The sequence below is a fragment of the Arvicola amphibius genome, chromosome 1 (assembly GCF_903992535.2).
Source record: "Arvicola amphibius chromosome 1, mArvAmp1.2, whole genome shotgun sequence".
Classification (NCBI taxonomy): Eukaryota; Metazoa; Chordata; class Mammalia; order Rodentia; family Cricetidae; genus Arvicola; species Arvicola amphibius.
Window position 1 is genome coordinate 75,715,839 of NC_052047.1, and position 15,844 is coordinate 75,731,682.

The 15,844-nt window shown below is 46.0% G+C and overlaps 1 protein-coding gene across 5 annotated transcripts in view; it reads right to left on the bottom strand.

Moving 5' to 3' along the window:
- Cobl (cordon-bleu WH2 repeat protein) overlaps positions 1 to 15,844 on the bottom strand; it is a 227,651-nt gene that overhangs the window by 12,805 nt on the left and 199,002 nt on the right. For all 5 annotated transcript variants that reach the window (XM_038345836.1, XM_038345861.1, XM_038345845.1 and 2 more), the window contains 4 exons: positions 9,149 to 9,246; positions 6,103 to 7,988; positions 4,014 to 4,133; positions 2,830 to 3,084 (listed from right to left, as the gene is read on the bottom strand). In XM_038345836.1, the coding sequence (XP_038201764.1) occupies positions 2,830 to 3,084; positions 4,014 to 4,133; positions 6,103 to 7,988; positions 9,149 to 9,246 (2,359 nt within the window). The remainder of the gene's footprint in view (positions 1 to 2,829; positions 3,085 to 4,013; positions 4,134 to 6,102; positions 7,989 to 9,148; positions 9,247 to 15,844) is intronic.

The window sequence follows — 15,844 nt, forward strand, 5'->3', positions numbered from 1 at the left end:
TGGTACACTTCTGAACCTGTATCACGAATGGCTCAGATGGAATCAAGGGAGTCAGATGAAGAACTTCCCATATCCAAGAGGCCTTGGCAACCACAGAAGTCAGTGATTCCACAGGATAGTCCTGAGCTCAAACAGAGCTTGGAAGCCAGGTGGAACTGTTTCTGCTTCCACCTGGGGGCCAGCGTTTTCTACAGTGTCTAGGTGGGAAACAGATATGCAAGTCTGCGTTAGACTGCACAAAAAGAGACACAGGGGCAGAAAAAAGTGTCTGCTCCTCTGGGAGACTGAATTCGCTAAGAGCCTCCAAAGCACCTTGTAAACAAACAGGCCTTTATAAACCCTTACACGTACTGACCCACACTTTCCAGAGTGAATAAGGGGAACGCAAGAGCTAAGTCAATTCAAGGAATAATCAAAACTTGGTCTTGTGAATTCCATTTAAGCAGCTGACCGAAAGCTGAGCTCATGTGAGAATCGACAGCTGTGGCTCCTGCCCCGGCTAGAACATTTCAGCTGTACTGACCTTTCCTGCAGGCATGCCTGGGGTGCACACTGGCCAACTCCCTCCTCACCTCCAAACCTCCAACTGCATTGTCAGTGCAGACCTCCTCGTGCTCTGTCCTTCACGTCTATCCCTTAACTTCCCTAACCCCTTAGTCTCTTCTTTCCGACTGTTTCAGCCTTGCTTCTTTTTACCTCTCTGCAAAGCAGAGAAAATCGGTCTCAGAGAAAGCAAGCCCCGGTTTTAAAATTGTTAGCTGTCCAGCCTTGGCTTTCAGCTCCTCTTGACCCCGTGTCCTTTTCATGACCGCAGGAGAAAGTAGCAGCTATTGTGAAAAGCTTGAACTATCAGCCAGTGAAACGTGTGAAACACAGAACAAGTGTGTGCCCGCAGCCTCAAGTCAGCAGTTCCCTCTCTCTCCATAGATTCCCCCCAGGTGCTTACAACTGTAGCGTGTACCAGAGTCTGTGTACTGTGCTTTCAACTAGACCCACACTTCTCTGAGTATGAGACGTCTGTATCACACATTAGCACCGGGAGACATTAACAACTATCATTCTCGTACCCATTTACTATAAGGAAAGTTAGCTATAGTTCATCAATTGTTATTCCTGGAAATTTCTACTTAATAGTTTCAAACCATGACTAGCTCACTGATATGGCAGGAAGGGAAGCCTCAGGTAGGTTATACTTGGTGTTTTTTAGAATATTATTAAAGCAGTGAACAAGACACATAACTATCCCAAGCCTTAGAGCAAATTCCCTTTGTAGACAGTTTAACTCAGCTGACATACGGGTTCTAACTTCTGAGAAGTCGGATTCAGGACTCAGATGTTGCCTATAGACTTTCTGTCGAAAAACATGATTTTAGGAGCTCAGAAACAAAGACTGGTTGGTGATGGTTCTCACTAAATTACATAGAACTTCCCCAAAGAGGTCCAGAACTACCAGCTCAGGAACACAGGCTCTGAGAAACGGCTGTCTGGGTCCCAGAGGTGCCTCAGAGCTGTACTCACCCTTATCTTCCTCCGACTCCCAGGATTCCATCTTAGCCATTCACGATACAAGTTCAGAAATACACCAATTCCATAGACATGGGAAACTCAAAGCGCCCTGAAGGAAGCCCCCATTCCCTTCCTGAGGAGCCTGCTTGATGCGTGTCACTCTCCGGTGCCGCTGGACAGACGACTGAAGAGGGCTATGCCCCCAGTGAAGATGGATTACATCCTTGATAGGAAAGGTCACACCTGCATATCCATGGCTGTCCTCAAAACGGGACAAGCCCAAGGAGGTGGGGGCTAGCCAGGGAACTGAGCCTAACAGATTCTGAGGGAGCTTGGAAGAGTGCAACTCAGGGGTACCCATGAGACTGGCAGAGAAAAAGAGCTGGTGGCCTGTGAGTGTCGATGGAGCTGTGCTGAGGGAAGGACAGATTTTTCTCAGCCACATGTCCCAGGGACTGTTCCTGTCCTCTAAGGAGATCTGTCTGTCTGATACATGACAATAGCAGACTTATATGAAAGTAGCCCAGCCTCAGCTTCATGGGTAACCTGCTTTCCTTAGAGGATACATCCTGGGCAGCAAGTATTTTTTGTGCTAAGTCCAGTCCATGTGTGACTAAGCCAAAGGACTCCGGTTCTCTAGCCTTGCACATTCCACATATAAAGTGAAGATTAACTTTCTACTGACTTCTTCAGGGACAGCACAATCCAGGATGCAGAAATGATCTCTTAGAAAATCTAAGATTCCCTAGCTCTCTTGTTATTAACATTACTTCCCATATCCAGGGGCCCTGTGCAACCACAGAAGTCAGTGATTTCACAGCATAGTGCTGAGCTGAAACAGAGCCTGGAAGCCAGGTGGAACTGTTCCTGCTTCAGGGCTCATAGTTTTCTGCAGTGTCTAGGTGGGAATTATGCTGCCCTGCATTAGACCGCACAAAAAGAGACCCGAGGGTAGAAAAAAAGTGTCTGCTCTTCTGGGAGAGTCTGAATTCCCTAAGAGCTATGCATTATGCTGCCAGAAAGAGGCAGACAAAGGTGGGTAAGGGAGGCTAGGTGATGCCACTGCAGCCTAGGGTGTTGCTTTTTTAGTAGAAGCTCTAGGAAGCACTGTAGATCCTCAGCCTGTCCCTTCCTCTAGCGCTGATTTTGGGTTAGGAAGGGTACAGAAGTGGGTTTAGCCTAAATGCTCTCACACGGGCAGCAGTTAGTATGTAGAGCTGGCTTTCTCCTCAGTCAGTTCTTTTTTGCCCACCCTCCATGATGCCCTCCAGAAGCTGGGCTGCACAATCATTTTCCATTTCAGCTACACAAACTAACACCCACCTTTCTCAGTCTTGCAGCTCCTGTGCCCGAGCGGATGGCGTCCATCAAGGCTTGCCTGGCATCCGCTGTGTTGCCGGTGCTGAACCTCGAAACCGTTACGGAGGCTGAGGGAGTCTGGGAGGCTGGAATGGGTGGTGGGGGCAGGACGGGTGGAGGTGGAGGACCATGGTCTTCTTGTTGAGCTTTGTCTAGACCTGGGGCCAAGAGTGCAGCATCTCGGAAGCTCTGGAGCTCCTCAGAGGCAAGGGATGACACCTAAGGAGACAGTTCCGTGGTTACTAGAATAAGTACTCCTGCACCCCGTCTCATCTGTGACACCCATGGTGATGACACTGGGTGATGCTTTGGGGGCATTGGTGAGATCATAAATGTGGGACTCCCATGAACAGAATCAGTACCCTATAAAAGATACCCCAGAGAGTTCCTTGAACCTTCTGTCACGTGAAGTCTGGTGTGAAGGTACATTGAGCCAGAATTGTTCAGACAACCAACCCTATGAATCACCAGTTCTGCGGCTGCCATGATCTTTGACTTCTACCCTCCAGAGCTGTAGGAAATAAACCTGTTGTTTCTAAGCCATCCAGCTTTGTTACAGCAGCCTGCCAGACTCAGAGAGTTACAATCTGTGTAGAGGTTCTTTCCAAGAATATAGCTCACGGCTACCCATGTCGCAGTGACCCACAAACAGCTCCTTAATGATAAACTACAGGAAACAGACATCTGTCTGCTGATGACTCACACGTATCCCTGTGCTCTTCCAAAGCATGGCTCAGAGGCACCAAGTACGGCAAGAGTACTCTCTAACTTCTCTTCACACGTGAGGGAAGAAACAGAAGCCAGACACACAAACTTGACTAACTGGGGTTGGGGAAGGGGTGACACCCACCAAAACCATAAGGGAAACGTGCAAGTCACATCAATTCCTTAAATCCCATGTGTGACAGCCACAGGTGCACGATCTTGCTCAATTAATATTCTGCCTATAGTACATGTTCAGGGCTGGCTTCACACAGCTGCCTCATTCTGTGGATTTTAGTGCTAATGTGCCAAGCAAGTAGAGTCTGCAGCTCTGATGGTGCCTGCCATCTAGTCAGAGTAATGGAAACTTGGTGGTACTGGCCTAGATTTCTGGGGAGATAGGCAGGATTCTAAACCGGTTATGTATGGGAGGTCCTTTTCCTCACCTTTCTCAGGCTGAGAGTCCCACTGTGGCCCCGGATGGCTGCCAGAAGGGCAGATCGCTCGCTCTCTGTCTCCATGTAGGACGGTTTCTTTGGCCTTCCTTCTGAGGTGTGTTCTGCAGTCTAGGATATTAACGAAGTCAACATATTTCATTCAGACAATAAGGAATGGCTAACTCCATGTCAGCCGAGGTCTACAGCATCAACTCCACTCAATCTGTCTCTAAAGGTCAGTTTAGAAGGTCTCAGAAGAGCTTTCTGCTCAGCCACAGTATCAAAGCACATGCACACATGATTTTCTTTTCTAGTTTCGGCATAGTATTAAAAAAAACTTTACTGAGTCATTCAACACATTTGTAGAGCAGGCTTTGCACAAACGTAGGTTGATATAAGTGTTCTGGGCACATGCAGAGAGGTGGGACTAAGGTCAGCTGAGCTCAGTGCATTAAGGCTTTTTCAGCTTAGGATATCTTCAACTTTCTATGGCTACCATGATGTAACCCTGAAGTAAGCTGAGGGGCAGCTATCTGAGAATCAAAGGCTATAGATTTGGGGTTTGCAGCCAATGTTGTCTTTTACTATGAAACTCTTCCCGCTATTCTCCCAGCTTTCCCTAGCTGACACGTTGTCAATCTACCGAAATCCTGCAAACCTGGATGAGAATGCAAGTGGGTGACATTGGGCCAGGCCACTTAGACTTTTCCTACCTTGTTTCCACTGAAAAACAGAGGAAATAACTCTTCATGATTTGCACTGGGTTAGTAATAATATTCTGATGTATTAAATGAGCTGATAGTGGAGAAGGTTCACAATACTCTTGTCTTACTGTATGTAATGCTGTGCCTTCACATAACGTCTCCGTCAACAGTAACAACACTGATGGAAGCAGACTCACAAGTCTGGAAAGACACGAACTGTTCCTGTCTCCCGGTGACAATGGAACCACACTCCTGTCCTACTGCGATGAATTTTGCAGGTATTTGGGGTGATGCTGGTGTAGAGAAGCCTATGCTCTCTACTGGTAGACACACAGGGGTATGACACACAGTTACATGCAGTTGTCACTCTGAGTTATGACACAGGTGACTTTGTTACTGTATACTGCACTAACTATATGATAGGTCCTATGCTTATGCTTATGCTGGCATGGACAACTACTTTTAGAAAATGGTTTTATTCCTTTATCTTCCTTTAAAATGATGAGGCCTGCTACACCAGCAGCATCCTTGTCATCTGCTCTTGATGTCATTTGATGTAACAAGAAGTTCCTGCTGAGTGCCGGCCTATTGCCATATAGGCTTGTGTGACACGTCGTGATGTTTACACAATAATGAAAGCAAAATGCCATGCACTTCTCAGAATGCGTAGCTGTGTGTATCAATACATGGCTGTACAGAAAGCAATGGCTGTGCCTGAGTCTTACTATCTCAAAATGTCAAGATGCTTTTCAGAAGCTCATGAAGGCATAGTCCTCAGCCTGTCACCATTAGGAGCTGGGGAAGACTTTAGGAGGTGATACCTGGTGGGAGGTCCAAGGTCACTGAAAGGACATCCTTGAAGGGGATGGTGGGACACTTGTCTCTTCCACCTCCCTGGTTATGCGGTGAGTATTTGACCTGCCATGCGTTCTCACTATACTACGTTGCTCTGGTATAAGCTCAAAAGCAATAAGCTAACTGATCATGAACTAAATCCTCCAAACCTTGAGCCAAGATAAATCTTTTCTTTTCCTAAGGTTTTCAGATATTTTGTTATGATAACACAAAGCAGACAGAGTGCTTCTGGACAAGAGTAAGACAGTCCTACACCCTGACCTCACTACTACTCTGTCCCAGTGGATGGAGGTTTATTGACTGACATCTTTTCTGTTACACTTCTGAGCTCTGACAAGCTAAAGCCCATCAGCCTCTCCAGTGCCTTTCTTCAAATGCCTTAAAAGAAAGAGACAGATGCAGTTAAAATAAAGCCCACAAACTTGCAGCTCTGGCTTTGCAGTCTTCCCTTCTGTCCCATTCTCGAGATCTACGACAGGGATGAAAGCCCTTTACAAGGGAGCTCCCTGCACCCAACCCCTGATGCCCACCACGTTCACCTTGCGGAGCTTGTCCCTCCCTCCAGATGAGTGGATAGCTTCCATTAGGGCACTATGAAGAGATGTGTCTTTTGGAACTGGCCTTTGAACCACAGGCTTGAATTTTTTCTTTGGCCCAAAAATGCTGGATGATGGAGCATCCTCTGTGTCTTGAACATCTGTAGTTAATGGACTAGGCTTTTCCTCTGTCTGCAAGATGATGTAGCTGGTAGGGCTAGACTCTTTTGGACCATGAGGAGGCTCACAATTTCCTGAGGCCCGTGCAGAACCATTCATCAGTATCCTCCCAGAGTTACGGGCCTCTGCCAAGAGCAGAGGGGGCGGGTGCGTCCTTTCCGGTGCCTGTGTGGGGTTAGATGGTAAGCTCATCTTTTGGTTACTTGTAGTTTGCTTTCCATTGAAACCACAGCTTGGTCCCACAGTAACACGATCCCTCTGGGAAGATCTGACTGGGAGGAAATTGGAGTTTCTGTGGACAGCAGCCGGACAGTCTTGAGTTGATGACTTTCCATATGAGCCGCTGACCTCTAACCTGGGATGGTATCCTTCTGGCATCTGCACACCAGAGTTGCTGGAAAGGCGGACGGAGCCCTGGTCCGAACCATGCTCAAGCTGTTGTGCCTCTGAGCACAGGTTGGGAACATCACTGTCTTTCCCCGTGGGAGGTGGTCGAACCGGCTTTGGTTCTTCGTGACCCTTTTCAGCAGCCTTCTTATGTGGTCTCACCACATCAGCATGGACTTTTGGAGGCCCCATCTTCTTGGCAATAGCAGAGGCCACGTACTGGCTGGATGTTCTTCTCTGAGGCTTGAGGAATGTAACTTCTGCCGGGTGAGCTGCTGGCACTTTCACATGACAAGAGCCTGCTGGGCGTGGCTGGCTGCTCTCTTCCTCCAGGTGTGCCCCATGTTCCTCTGGGGCAGGCTGCTGCTGGGTACTGGGCAGCGCGAAGGCTGCCTTCAGTACGTTATCCTGCTGTGGTTTCGCTAGTGCGGCAGTGGTGGTGATGGAGGGGGGCCTTTTGGCTGTACACTCCGCAGGCCCATTCAGGTATTTTTCCACCGAGTTGCGCCTCCAGAACTCTTTGACTTTTCCAATAGGCTGTGCATCTGTTTCGACGACCGCGGAGGAGTGGGATACAGTCCTGCTCCCATTCATGTGAGGACTCACCAGATTCCCTAGTTCGTCGATCTTAATGGCACCAGTGGAGAGGGACACATCCCTGTCATAACACCTCATCTCTGATTTGGGAGGAACAATTTTGTATGTAGTCAGGCCATGCCTGAGTCCGTAGCTTCCCCCTGAGGCCTGACCATGATGAGACCATGGTGGTAGCGCTGATGTGGGGCTTTCATCATCCCTGTCTTTTTGATTGACTGGTAGTGAATTTACCCTGTGACCTGCCTGTGTCTTCTCACTCTGAGTAGAACCATTCACCTTGCCTTTATCATTCCCTTTTAGACCATTTATACAAAGCTTTGAAACATATGAAGTAACTCTGGGGTCTTTTTCAACTGGATGCTCGTCTTTAGATGTGTTGGCGAAGGTCGAAGACTGATTTCTCTTTCTGATCTCTTGGGAAGGAGGGGAGGGGTCAGGCTCTTTTGTGTTTGTCTTTACACATGGCTGGTTGTGCTCCGTCTGAAAGGGGGACAGGCGAGATCTTTGGTTGGCCATGTCACCTATGTTAAAGGCAGCAGCATTGTTGCTTCTGCTGGAGAACAGTGCCGAGTCAACAGGCTCGTCAGGAACTTCCCCAATAAATGTAACGGGGATGTCATCCCTGCCATTATCGGGGATTGCGGCTTCTTGCAGGCTGTGGTTAGACACACCATTTGTAGAGCTGGTCAGGGAGCTTGTATCTGTTTCATAATTGTCTTCCATTCCTGCAGAGAAAGACAAGCGCCAAGTGACCAACTGGTGCCCCTTGTAGTATTTCCAGCGAGTTAATGCGAGCATAGCCAATACTTTTATTTCCCCAGGGATTATTACTGTGTTTTTAAAAAGCATGTATGCTAAATTGTTATCTTGATTATAATCTCTATCTGTCTGAGACCAGAATCGCAACTTTCACTAGAGAGCCGTTTGCAGGCCCATGACATTTAGTCACCACGTCTTGCCAAGTCATCCAATTATAAAACAAATTCCTACATTTGATACTCTGGAAAATGTTCTCAAGTGCCCTGGGATTTTGCCCTTCCTATTTCTCGTGCCCACGAGAAGGAAGATATGGAGAATGACTCGTCCTGGCTTTCTTTCTCCAAGAGAGAATAAGTAAGCTTTGATGTCTTCAGAACCACTCCGACTCCTCACAGCACCAAATGACGCAGTGGGTCATGTGGTCACAAGGTGTGGGAGACTACGAAGCCGCTTCAGATTCCCAGCTGTGTCATCCGAATACCGGTGAGAAGAGACAGAAAATCGAGTTAAACGAAGTCAGGGTCGGTCTGAATGCCGGATTTTATCCCTGCTTTGTTTCTCTAGTTTATTTCTGAGTAGAAAAAAGAAGTAGTGCAGCTTTCTTTGTCTAAAGGAGTTCCCACTACTTACTGAAGTCATCTGCATCAGCCTTTGACTTATAGTGTTATTTTCCAAGGAACAGATTAAAGGAACAGCAGGGCCACAGGGTGCTCCATGCTAAGGCTGCTTATCATGGACTTACTTACCAAGTAAGGAAGAGTTAGACGTTTTACTAAAGACAGCCGCTTCTCTTTGTGCCATCTTGTGTCTCTCTGCATCATTTTGGCACTCTGGATATTTCTCTCAACAATGTGTGTAGACTACTACTGAATACCCAAAAGCAGCATTGTGAGTCGCATATTTTGAAAACTACTGAGACGCTTCCTTAATACCGCAAAGAGCAGACCATCAAGAAGAGCCCTCACCCGAGAGAGGAATTCAGCCCTTACATACAGGCAAAACACATCTGAACCAGGCTGCAAACCCGAGACTTCTTCCTTGTGCAGTCACACCAAACTACTCAAAAGAGTGACTGCCTAGAAGGTCATACAGGAGGCTAGCGAAGTAGGAGGCTTGTGGCTCTTACCTTCCAGGTCTTTGTCAAGCTCTGCCAGGGTTTGATGGAAGTGTCTGGTAATGAATAGGTCTTCATCATCATTTGGAGGCACGGTGACTTTCTCGTTTCTGAGGAAGACCAAAGAGAAAGGAAAAGTGCTTAATTTCCTACTATGATTAGTACGTAGCACTCCTTTCCAGAAACTTTAGTTCATATTCAAAACTAAGTAGTCCCCACATTCACTGGGCCACTGCTGTATTTGTCTACACAGGCAGATTATTTGCATGAGTGATGTGTATATACATGTGTATTGTATAAGGCGTGCAAGCTATGTGTGTCACCGATGATATATTTGGAGTGTATTAGCCCCCAAAATGTTATCAATGCCTGAACCACACGTAGTTGTAATGGGGTCCCTATGTCTCCATTCTGCTATTCCAGCCAAGTAAACATGCTGGTAGGTTTCATGGACATATCTAAGTTGCACCACACCTGGAATTCTAAGAAGTGAGACACCTGATGACCAGCTGTATGTCATGATGCCAGGGCTATGTCTCCCTGCTGGACTTTAAAGGGTCAGGTCAGTCTGTTTCTGAACCTCTGCATTTTATCAGTGTCTCTCAGGCTGCAGTCACGTGGGCTTCAGCTCTGGCACAGGACACTTTTGAACTTCCTATGCTGCCAGAGAGACTCTCAGAGAGGAGCACATGGGGCTGTATAGGAAGTATTCAGAAGGTCTTCAATTTTGCAAGCCCCGTGCTCCCTCTGGGCTGCCCCTCTGCAGAGATCTACCTATAAGATTTGGAAAGGGAGAAACAAGCCATTCCTCTACCATCAGGGCTCTCATACTATCTGGTGTGTCTCTTTTTCTTCCCATTATTGCATCATATTTCCTGCACTGTGCAGAAGATGGGAGTTATGAGGATTTGGGAAACCTGATTGTGCCACCCAGAGAAGTGAACTACCTTTGGATTATTTTGTAATCATAAAGACCATGGCAATATACACAGAAAACATTATGCCCACTGTAACAAGAAATTGGTCATCAAAAGAACAAATAATCCAATAAAAAACGGGGTACAGACCTAGACAGAGAACTCTCTACAGAGGAATCTAAAATGGCTGAAAGACACTTAAGGAAATGATCAACATCCTTAGCCATCAGAGAAAGGCAAATCAAAACAACTCTGAGATTCCATCTTACACCTGTAGAATGGCCAAGATCAAAAACATTGATGACAGCTTATGCTAGAGAAATGTGGGGTAAAGAGAACACTTCTCCATTGTTGGTGGGAGTGCAAAATGGTACAGCTTCTTTGGATATCAGTATAGTGATTTCTAAGAAAACTAGGAAACAACCTACCTCATGACCCAGCAAAACCACTTTTGAGTATATACCCAAAAGATGTTCAGTCATACCACAAGGACATGTGCTCAACTATGTTCACAGCCAGAACCTGGAAACAACCTAAATGCCAATTGACCAAAGAATGGATAAGGAAAATGTGGTACATTTTACACAATGGAGTACTACACAGCATAAAAAAAATAATGCCATATTGAAATTTGCAGGCAAATAGATGGATCTAGAAAATATCATATTGAGTGAGGTAACCCAGATATCATCTGTACTCACTCATAAGTGGCTTTTAGACACAAGGCAAAGAAAAAACCAGCCTACAATTCACAATCCCAGAGAACCTAGACAACAAAGAGGACACTAAGAGAGACATACATGGATCTAATCTACACGGGAATTATAAAAAGACAAGATCTCCTGAGTAAATTGGGAGCATGGGGACCTTGGGTAAAGGTATAAAGAGAGGGAGGAGGAAGGGAGGAGAGTGGAGAAAAATATATAGCTAATAAAAACAATTTTTAAAAATACTAAAACAAAGTTCCCATTCCTGGCCCTCTGGGGCTTCCTTGTTGGAGGTCTTTCATAGGAAGCTCCAGAAGATGGCAAGCCTCTGTGTTAGAGGGGCAACTGCTGCCTGCTGGACCCCGAATAGAGATTGTTTGCATGAATCACCTTATTACAACCCTCACAAATGATTTATAAGCTAAATGGCTTTGTCATTGCCATTGTTCAGATAGGAAACTGTCCAGAGAGACCAACTGATATGTGCAAGGTCACACAGCATTCAAAGCCAGGTGCACCTGCTCCAAAGCCTGAGTAAGGATTGGCTGCCTTGACCAGGTGGCCCAGCATGTCTGGGGTCAAGAGGGACAATGTGGCCCCCTGTGGCACGGGGCATCCTAAGATATGTCATCCTGCTGCTCAGGAGAGGGAGGTCATGATTTATTTGCGTCACAGGGACAATGGCATATGTGAGACAACCGCTGCCAAAACAATTTGAAAGCCGCCTCTACGAGGGTGTTTGCATCTCTTTTCCTATTGTGCAGAAAACACAGACATGTCTACGGCAATTGTCTGTCTTCAGTGAAAGCTGAAGGTTCCTTTCCGCTGATTGTTAAAATCGAGGACCAAATTTCCATCTTTGCTAATCAGGCCCAGATAATGATGCATGAAATGTGCCTTGTACAATCCTCACTTACGCAGCAAAATTTTTATTCGAATAAATGAGTCTTTCTTTCTTAGTGACTATGTCCGTTTGGGAGCCAGGAAGTAGCTTTAGCATCCGTCTCGGCTAATGCTCTCCGACAGGCTAGACAAAAGGGGCTGGTTGGAGATGTGTGTGCATGCAGACCAGTTAATAAGGACTGCAAGAGGTGCCCAATTGTCCTTCCCACGGCTTTGCTTTTGGCCTGTAATTGTTTCAGTGTGGTTTACTAAAGCTGTTTCTCTTTCAGGGAATGTGATGGAAAAAATACATTCAAATATTTACTAGACTATATGGCAGAGAAAAAAATATGGAAATTTCTAGTCAAAATAGTATTCAACATGTAAAGCAGATCACTTTTTAGATTTTTACTTGTAGTTTAGAATGCTTAAAGTCCAGCCAAAGAATATTATATATAATAAGGATATATATATATTCTTCTACATCAAAATATTTGTCTTCGAAGAATGTATGGCTCTATGACTCAGGAGACAGTGAAGAGAAGATTCTCAGTAAGAATTAAAACTAAATTCCACCAATTTATTCTAAATGTTAAATTAGAAAAGAAATCACATGAAACTGCAATGAATACACACACACACACACACACACACCTGCTGTTGATTTTAAATGAAAAAACTGGGAAATCATATATCTTTATCTCCGTAAGGAGAAAATATAAAGACAACAGTATTCATTGTGTTCTGTGAAATCTAAAATATTCAGCAGCAAAGAGAGCTGCCCACATTGGAAAGGGCAATACGATCAGTAATTCTGACATCAGTGAGCCTGTGGAAAAATACAGTCCAATCAGTAACCATGACAATCAGAGAGCCTATGGAGAAAACAGACTAACGCTGCTTCTAGCACAGTGCACGAAAAAAGCCAAGACACAGAACTCTATGTAGGATAACTGGGATGACATGAGAACACTACAGACACCCGTGAACAAGGGCAAGCTAGGCGTGTGCCTGTGCGCTTTACTGAGCAGGGTTTATGGAGGCTGTTTACCATAAAGCACCTTGTGTTATAAAGCCGCTTTAAAAAAGGGCATGCTTAGCCGGGCGGTGGTGGCGCACGCCTTTAATCCCAGCACTCGGGAGGCAGAGGCAGGCGGATCTCTGAGTTCGAGGCCAGCCTGGTCTACAAGAGCTAGTTCCAGGACAGGCTCTAGTAACTACAGGGAAACCCTGTCTCGAAAAAACCAAAAAAAAAAAAAAAAAAAAAAAAAAAAAAAAAAAAAAAAGGGCATGCTTACGTATCTGGGTGCTTTTATGTGCATGAGTGTGGAAGTCTGGGAGACTGGACCTCTCTCTAGAGTTCTCCATGTAGGCTAGACTGTCCGGTCAGCGAACTATGGGGATCTTCCTGTCACACCTCCATTGTGCTAGGAATAAAGACACATGTCATCACACCGGGCTTTTTTTTTTTTTTTAAATGAGGGTTCTGGAGATTGGGCTCAGTTCTTCATGGTCATATGACTAATACTTTACTGACCTGTTTCCCAGGACTGATGAGCCTACTTTAATGTGCAGATTTTACACTGTTTTCAGACTCTAGTTAACCATTTTTTGTTGTAAGAGAGTTGAAATGTTTCCCACAAGAATAGTATGCAAGGTCTTCTTTCCTACAGGAGCCTCCTGGCCATCCGTGAGGGAGAAGGCTACAGTCAGTTTTGAGTAGGCTCTGTGATCACCATACTCCTACCACCCAGGATCAGCCCCAACTACTATATCCATTAGAAACTCAGCTCTGGGTGTGTGGGCTTTACCCACTGCTTTCTTCTCTGCATCCAGACCAACTATCATGATCAAGTCTGAGGTTCCAAGGTACTAAAGCTATCCCTTCATCCATGGCCTCTTTCCCTTGACCAGTGCTTTTCCTATTACTGCCTCATTATAGACTTACAGACTTAAGCCTTCTCCACTCACTGATGCTGGCACCCAGTCTCAGACCCTGCCAGCACACCCCTATTCTCCCATGGTCCTGGCCTTGCTCCCTGGCACTTGGATGGGATTTGTGTTCTTAGGGTCAGAGTTATTTGGGAAGGAGTAGACATATGCCAGTAGGAGCCAACTCGGGTACCTTATGGAGTGCACCAAAGTCTAACCATTGCCAGGCCCTTGGCTGCCATGTCCCTACACTCTCTGAACAAGGTAGCTGTGGGTCCTCTCACTGCTTCTTCAGCTTGTCTGACTTTTGATGTACCTCAAGGATTGCTATTTCCTGGGCCTGAGCGTTTGCATGGAGGGCTATCTAGTCAAGGTGAATGCCAATGTCAATCTACCAATTTTGTTTCCCTAGCTAAGGTTTATGGGGGGGGTAGGGATCTAGTGGTGTTTGCTTTTCCTTCATACCCATCTCCATTTTTGCAAAGGGTTACACCGAAGCACGATATTGCCATTCCTTCTTTAATCTTACCTGAACTTAATCATGGGCCATAAAGAGTAGCTTCCTGGGCTTCCAGGAGAGCACAAGGCATGTAGCACTGAATAGGGTACAGTGGGCAGAGGGCAATGCATCTGCTGACATAAAGCAAATGTGCACGGATGTTTCTTTCCCAGGCTTCCTCCCCCACGCCCAGCAATGAGCAAATCTTTAGATACAGTTCTCATTGGCAGTTTATTGTGGCTAAGGACCAAGAAAACAGAAAGCCAACAAACATTGAGTGGGCATTTTGCTATCAGCCTTCCCATGTTAAATAAACACAGCCAGAGCTATTTTCTCACACAGACCTGGAGGTGATGGCTGCAGAGAATGTGACCATGTTCATGTCACTGCTGTGTAAGGCATGAGGGACAAGCAAAGAGCCCTGGGGACTTCCAAACCCATCTGTCTGGGAGGCTCATCTGCCTCATCTGCCTCCCCTTTGGGAACTCAGAGTGGAGAGAGAGGGTATGCCTCTTATCCAGCTGTGGCAGCTTTCACCCAGCTTGGTCTCAGCATTTGTTTGTGTCGCTCCAGGCAGATGAGAGGAGGAAATTGTCCTGTCTATTCAGTGCTAGGACAAATAGGAGCATGGTGAGTTTTTCTTTCCACTTGCTATTCGGAAGAAAAGGTGAAGAGCATGATGAATAGCATGGTTCTGACTCATCTCGAATCCTAAGAAACCCACAGTACATTGTTGTGTTTGCTTTTGATTCGGCCGAGCTTCGCTAAGAAAGGTATACGATTGTGGAAAATGTCTAAGAGAAAAATCACGATGTTTTAAGAGAGGAGCTTAATTTGCTTATGGAGACCAAAGCAACCCTGCTACTGTAGAATGACAAGGGCAGCCCGAGAGCAGGCAGCCTGAGAGCAGGCAGCCTGGGAAACTGGATGATTGCTGCATATGCTGACCCCTCGTTGCAGCTGTAAGCATTCCCCAGCGATAAGGCTTCGGAGTCTGACACTGGTGTTTAACACATCGGGGGTGGGGGTCATATGTATAATTTTACATCTTCTTGAAATCCTGTTTTAAATGAGAGAAGTGAGTGCAACTTTCATTACTTTAGTTTTAGCATTTATACATGTGATTAAAACATTTGTTTACTGTGTACTAGACTTGTTTTTTCTACACATACAAATTATTTCAGCTTGGACAGTCATGTGGCAAGTGTTTAGCAGCTAGTATGATTAGGGGCTACAGTCGAGTGCAGCACTCCACAATTTTTCTGTAGTGTTGGTGATCACATCGGGGCCTCGTGTAAACACGGCAAGGACTCCACGAAATGAGTGCTGTTCCCAGGGCTTCCTTCACTTGTGTGTATCTAATTCTCCGTTGACGGACTCTACAACACATAACATGCTTCTAGCTGTTCCTGATGCTACCGAGTGCGGATGGTGATAAATGCTCAGGGGTCTACATGGTCATGGCGCAGTTTATAAATGATCCTGTGGCCCCATGGTTTCTAGACTCTAGGTATCATGGTCTGTGCTACATGAATGACCCCTGACCTTTCTGTGGCCACTGCTCCTGGACTTCTGGTTTAGGGATCCAGAGGCTGGATGAGGTAGAATCCAGGGCCCAAGTCCCACTATAGTCTCTGTCTACATGCAAGGCTGCTTGGCGCCATGTGCCCTGCAAGGAGGGAAGAATTTCTCTCAAACTACAGCTATGAACCTCAGTCCTACCATCCTACCATTTACCAACAAGCTGCAGCTAGGAAGACCCTTAAAGGGT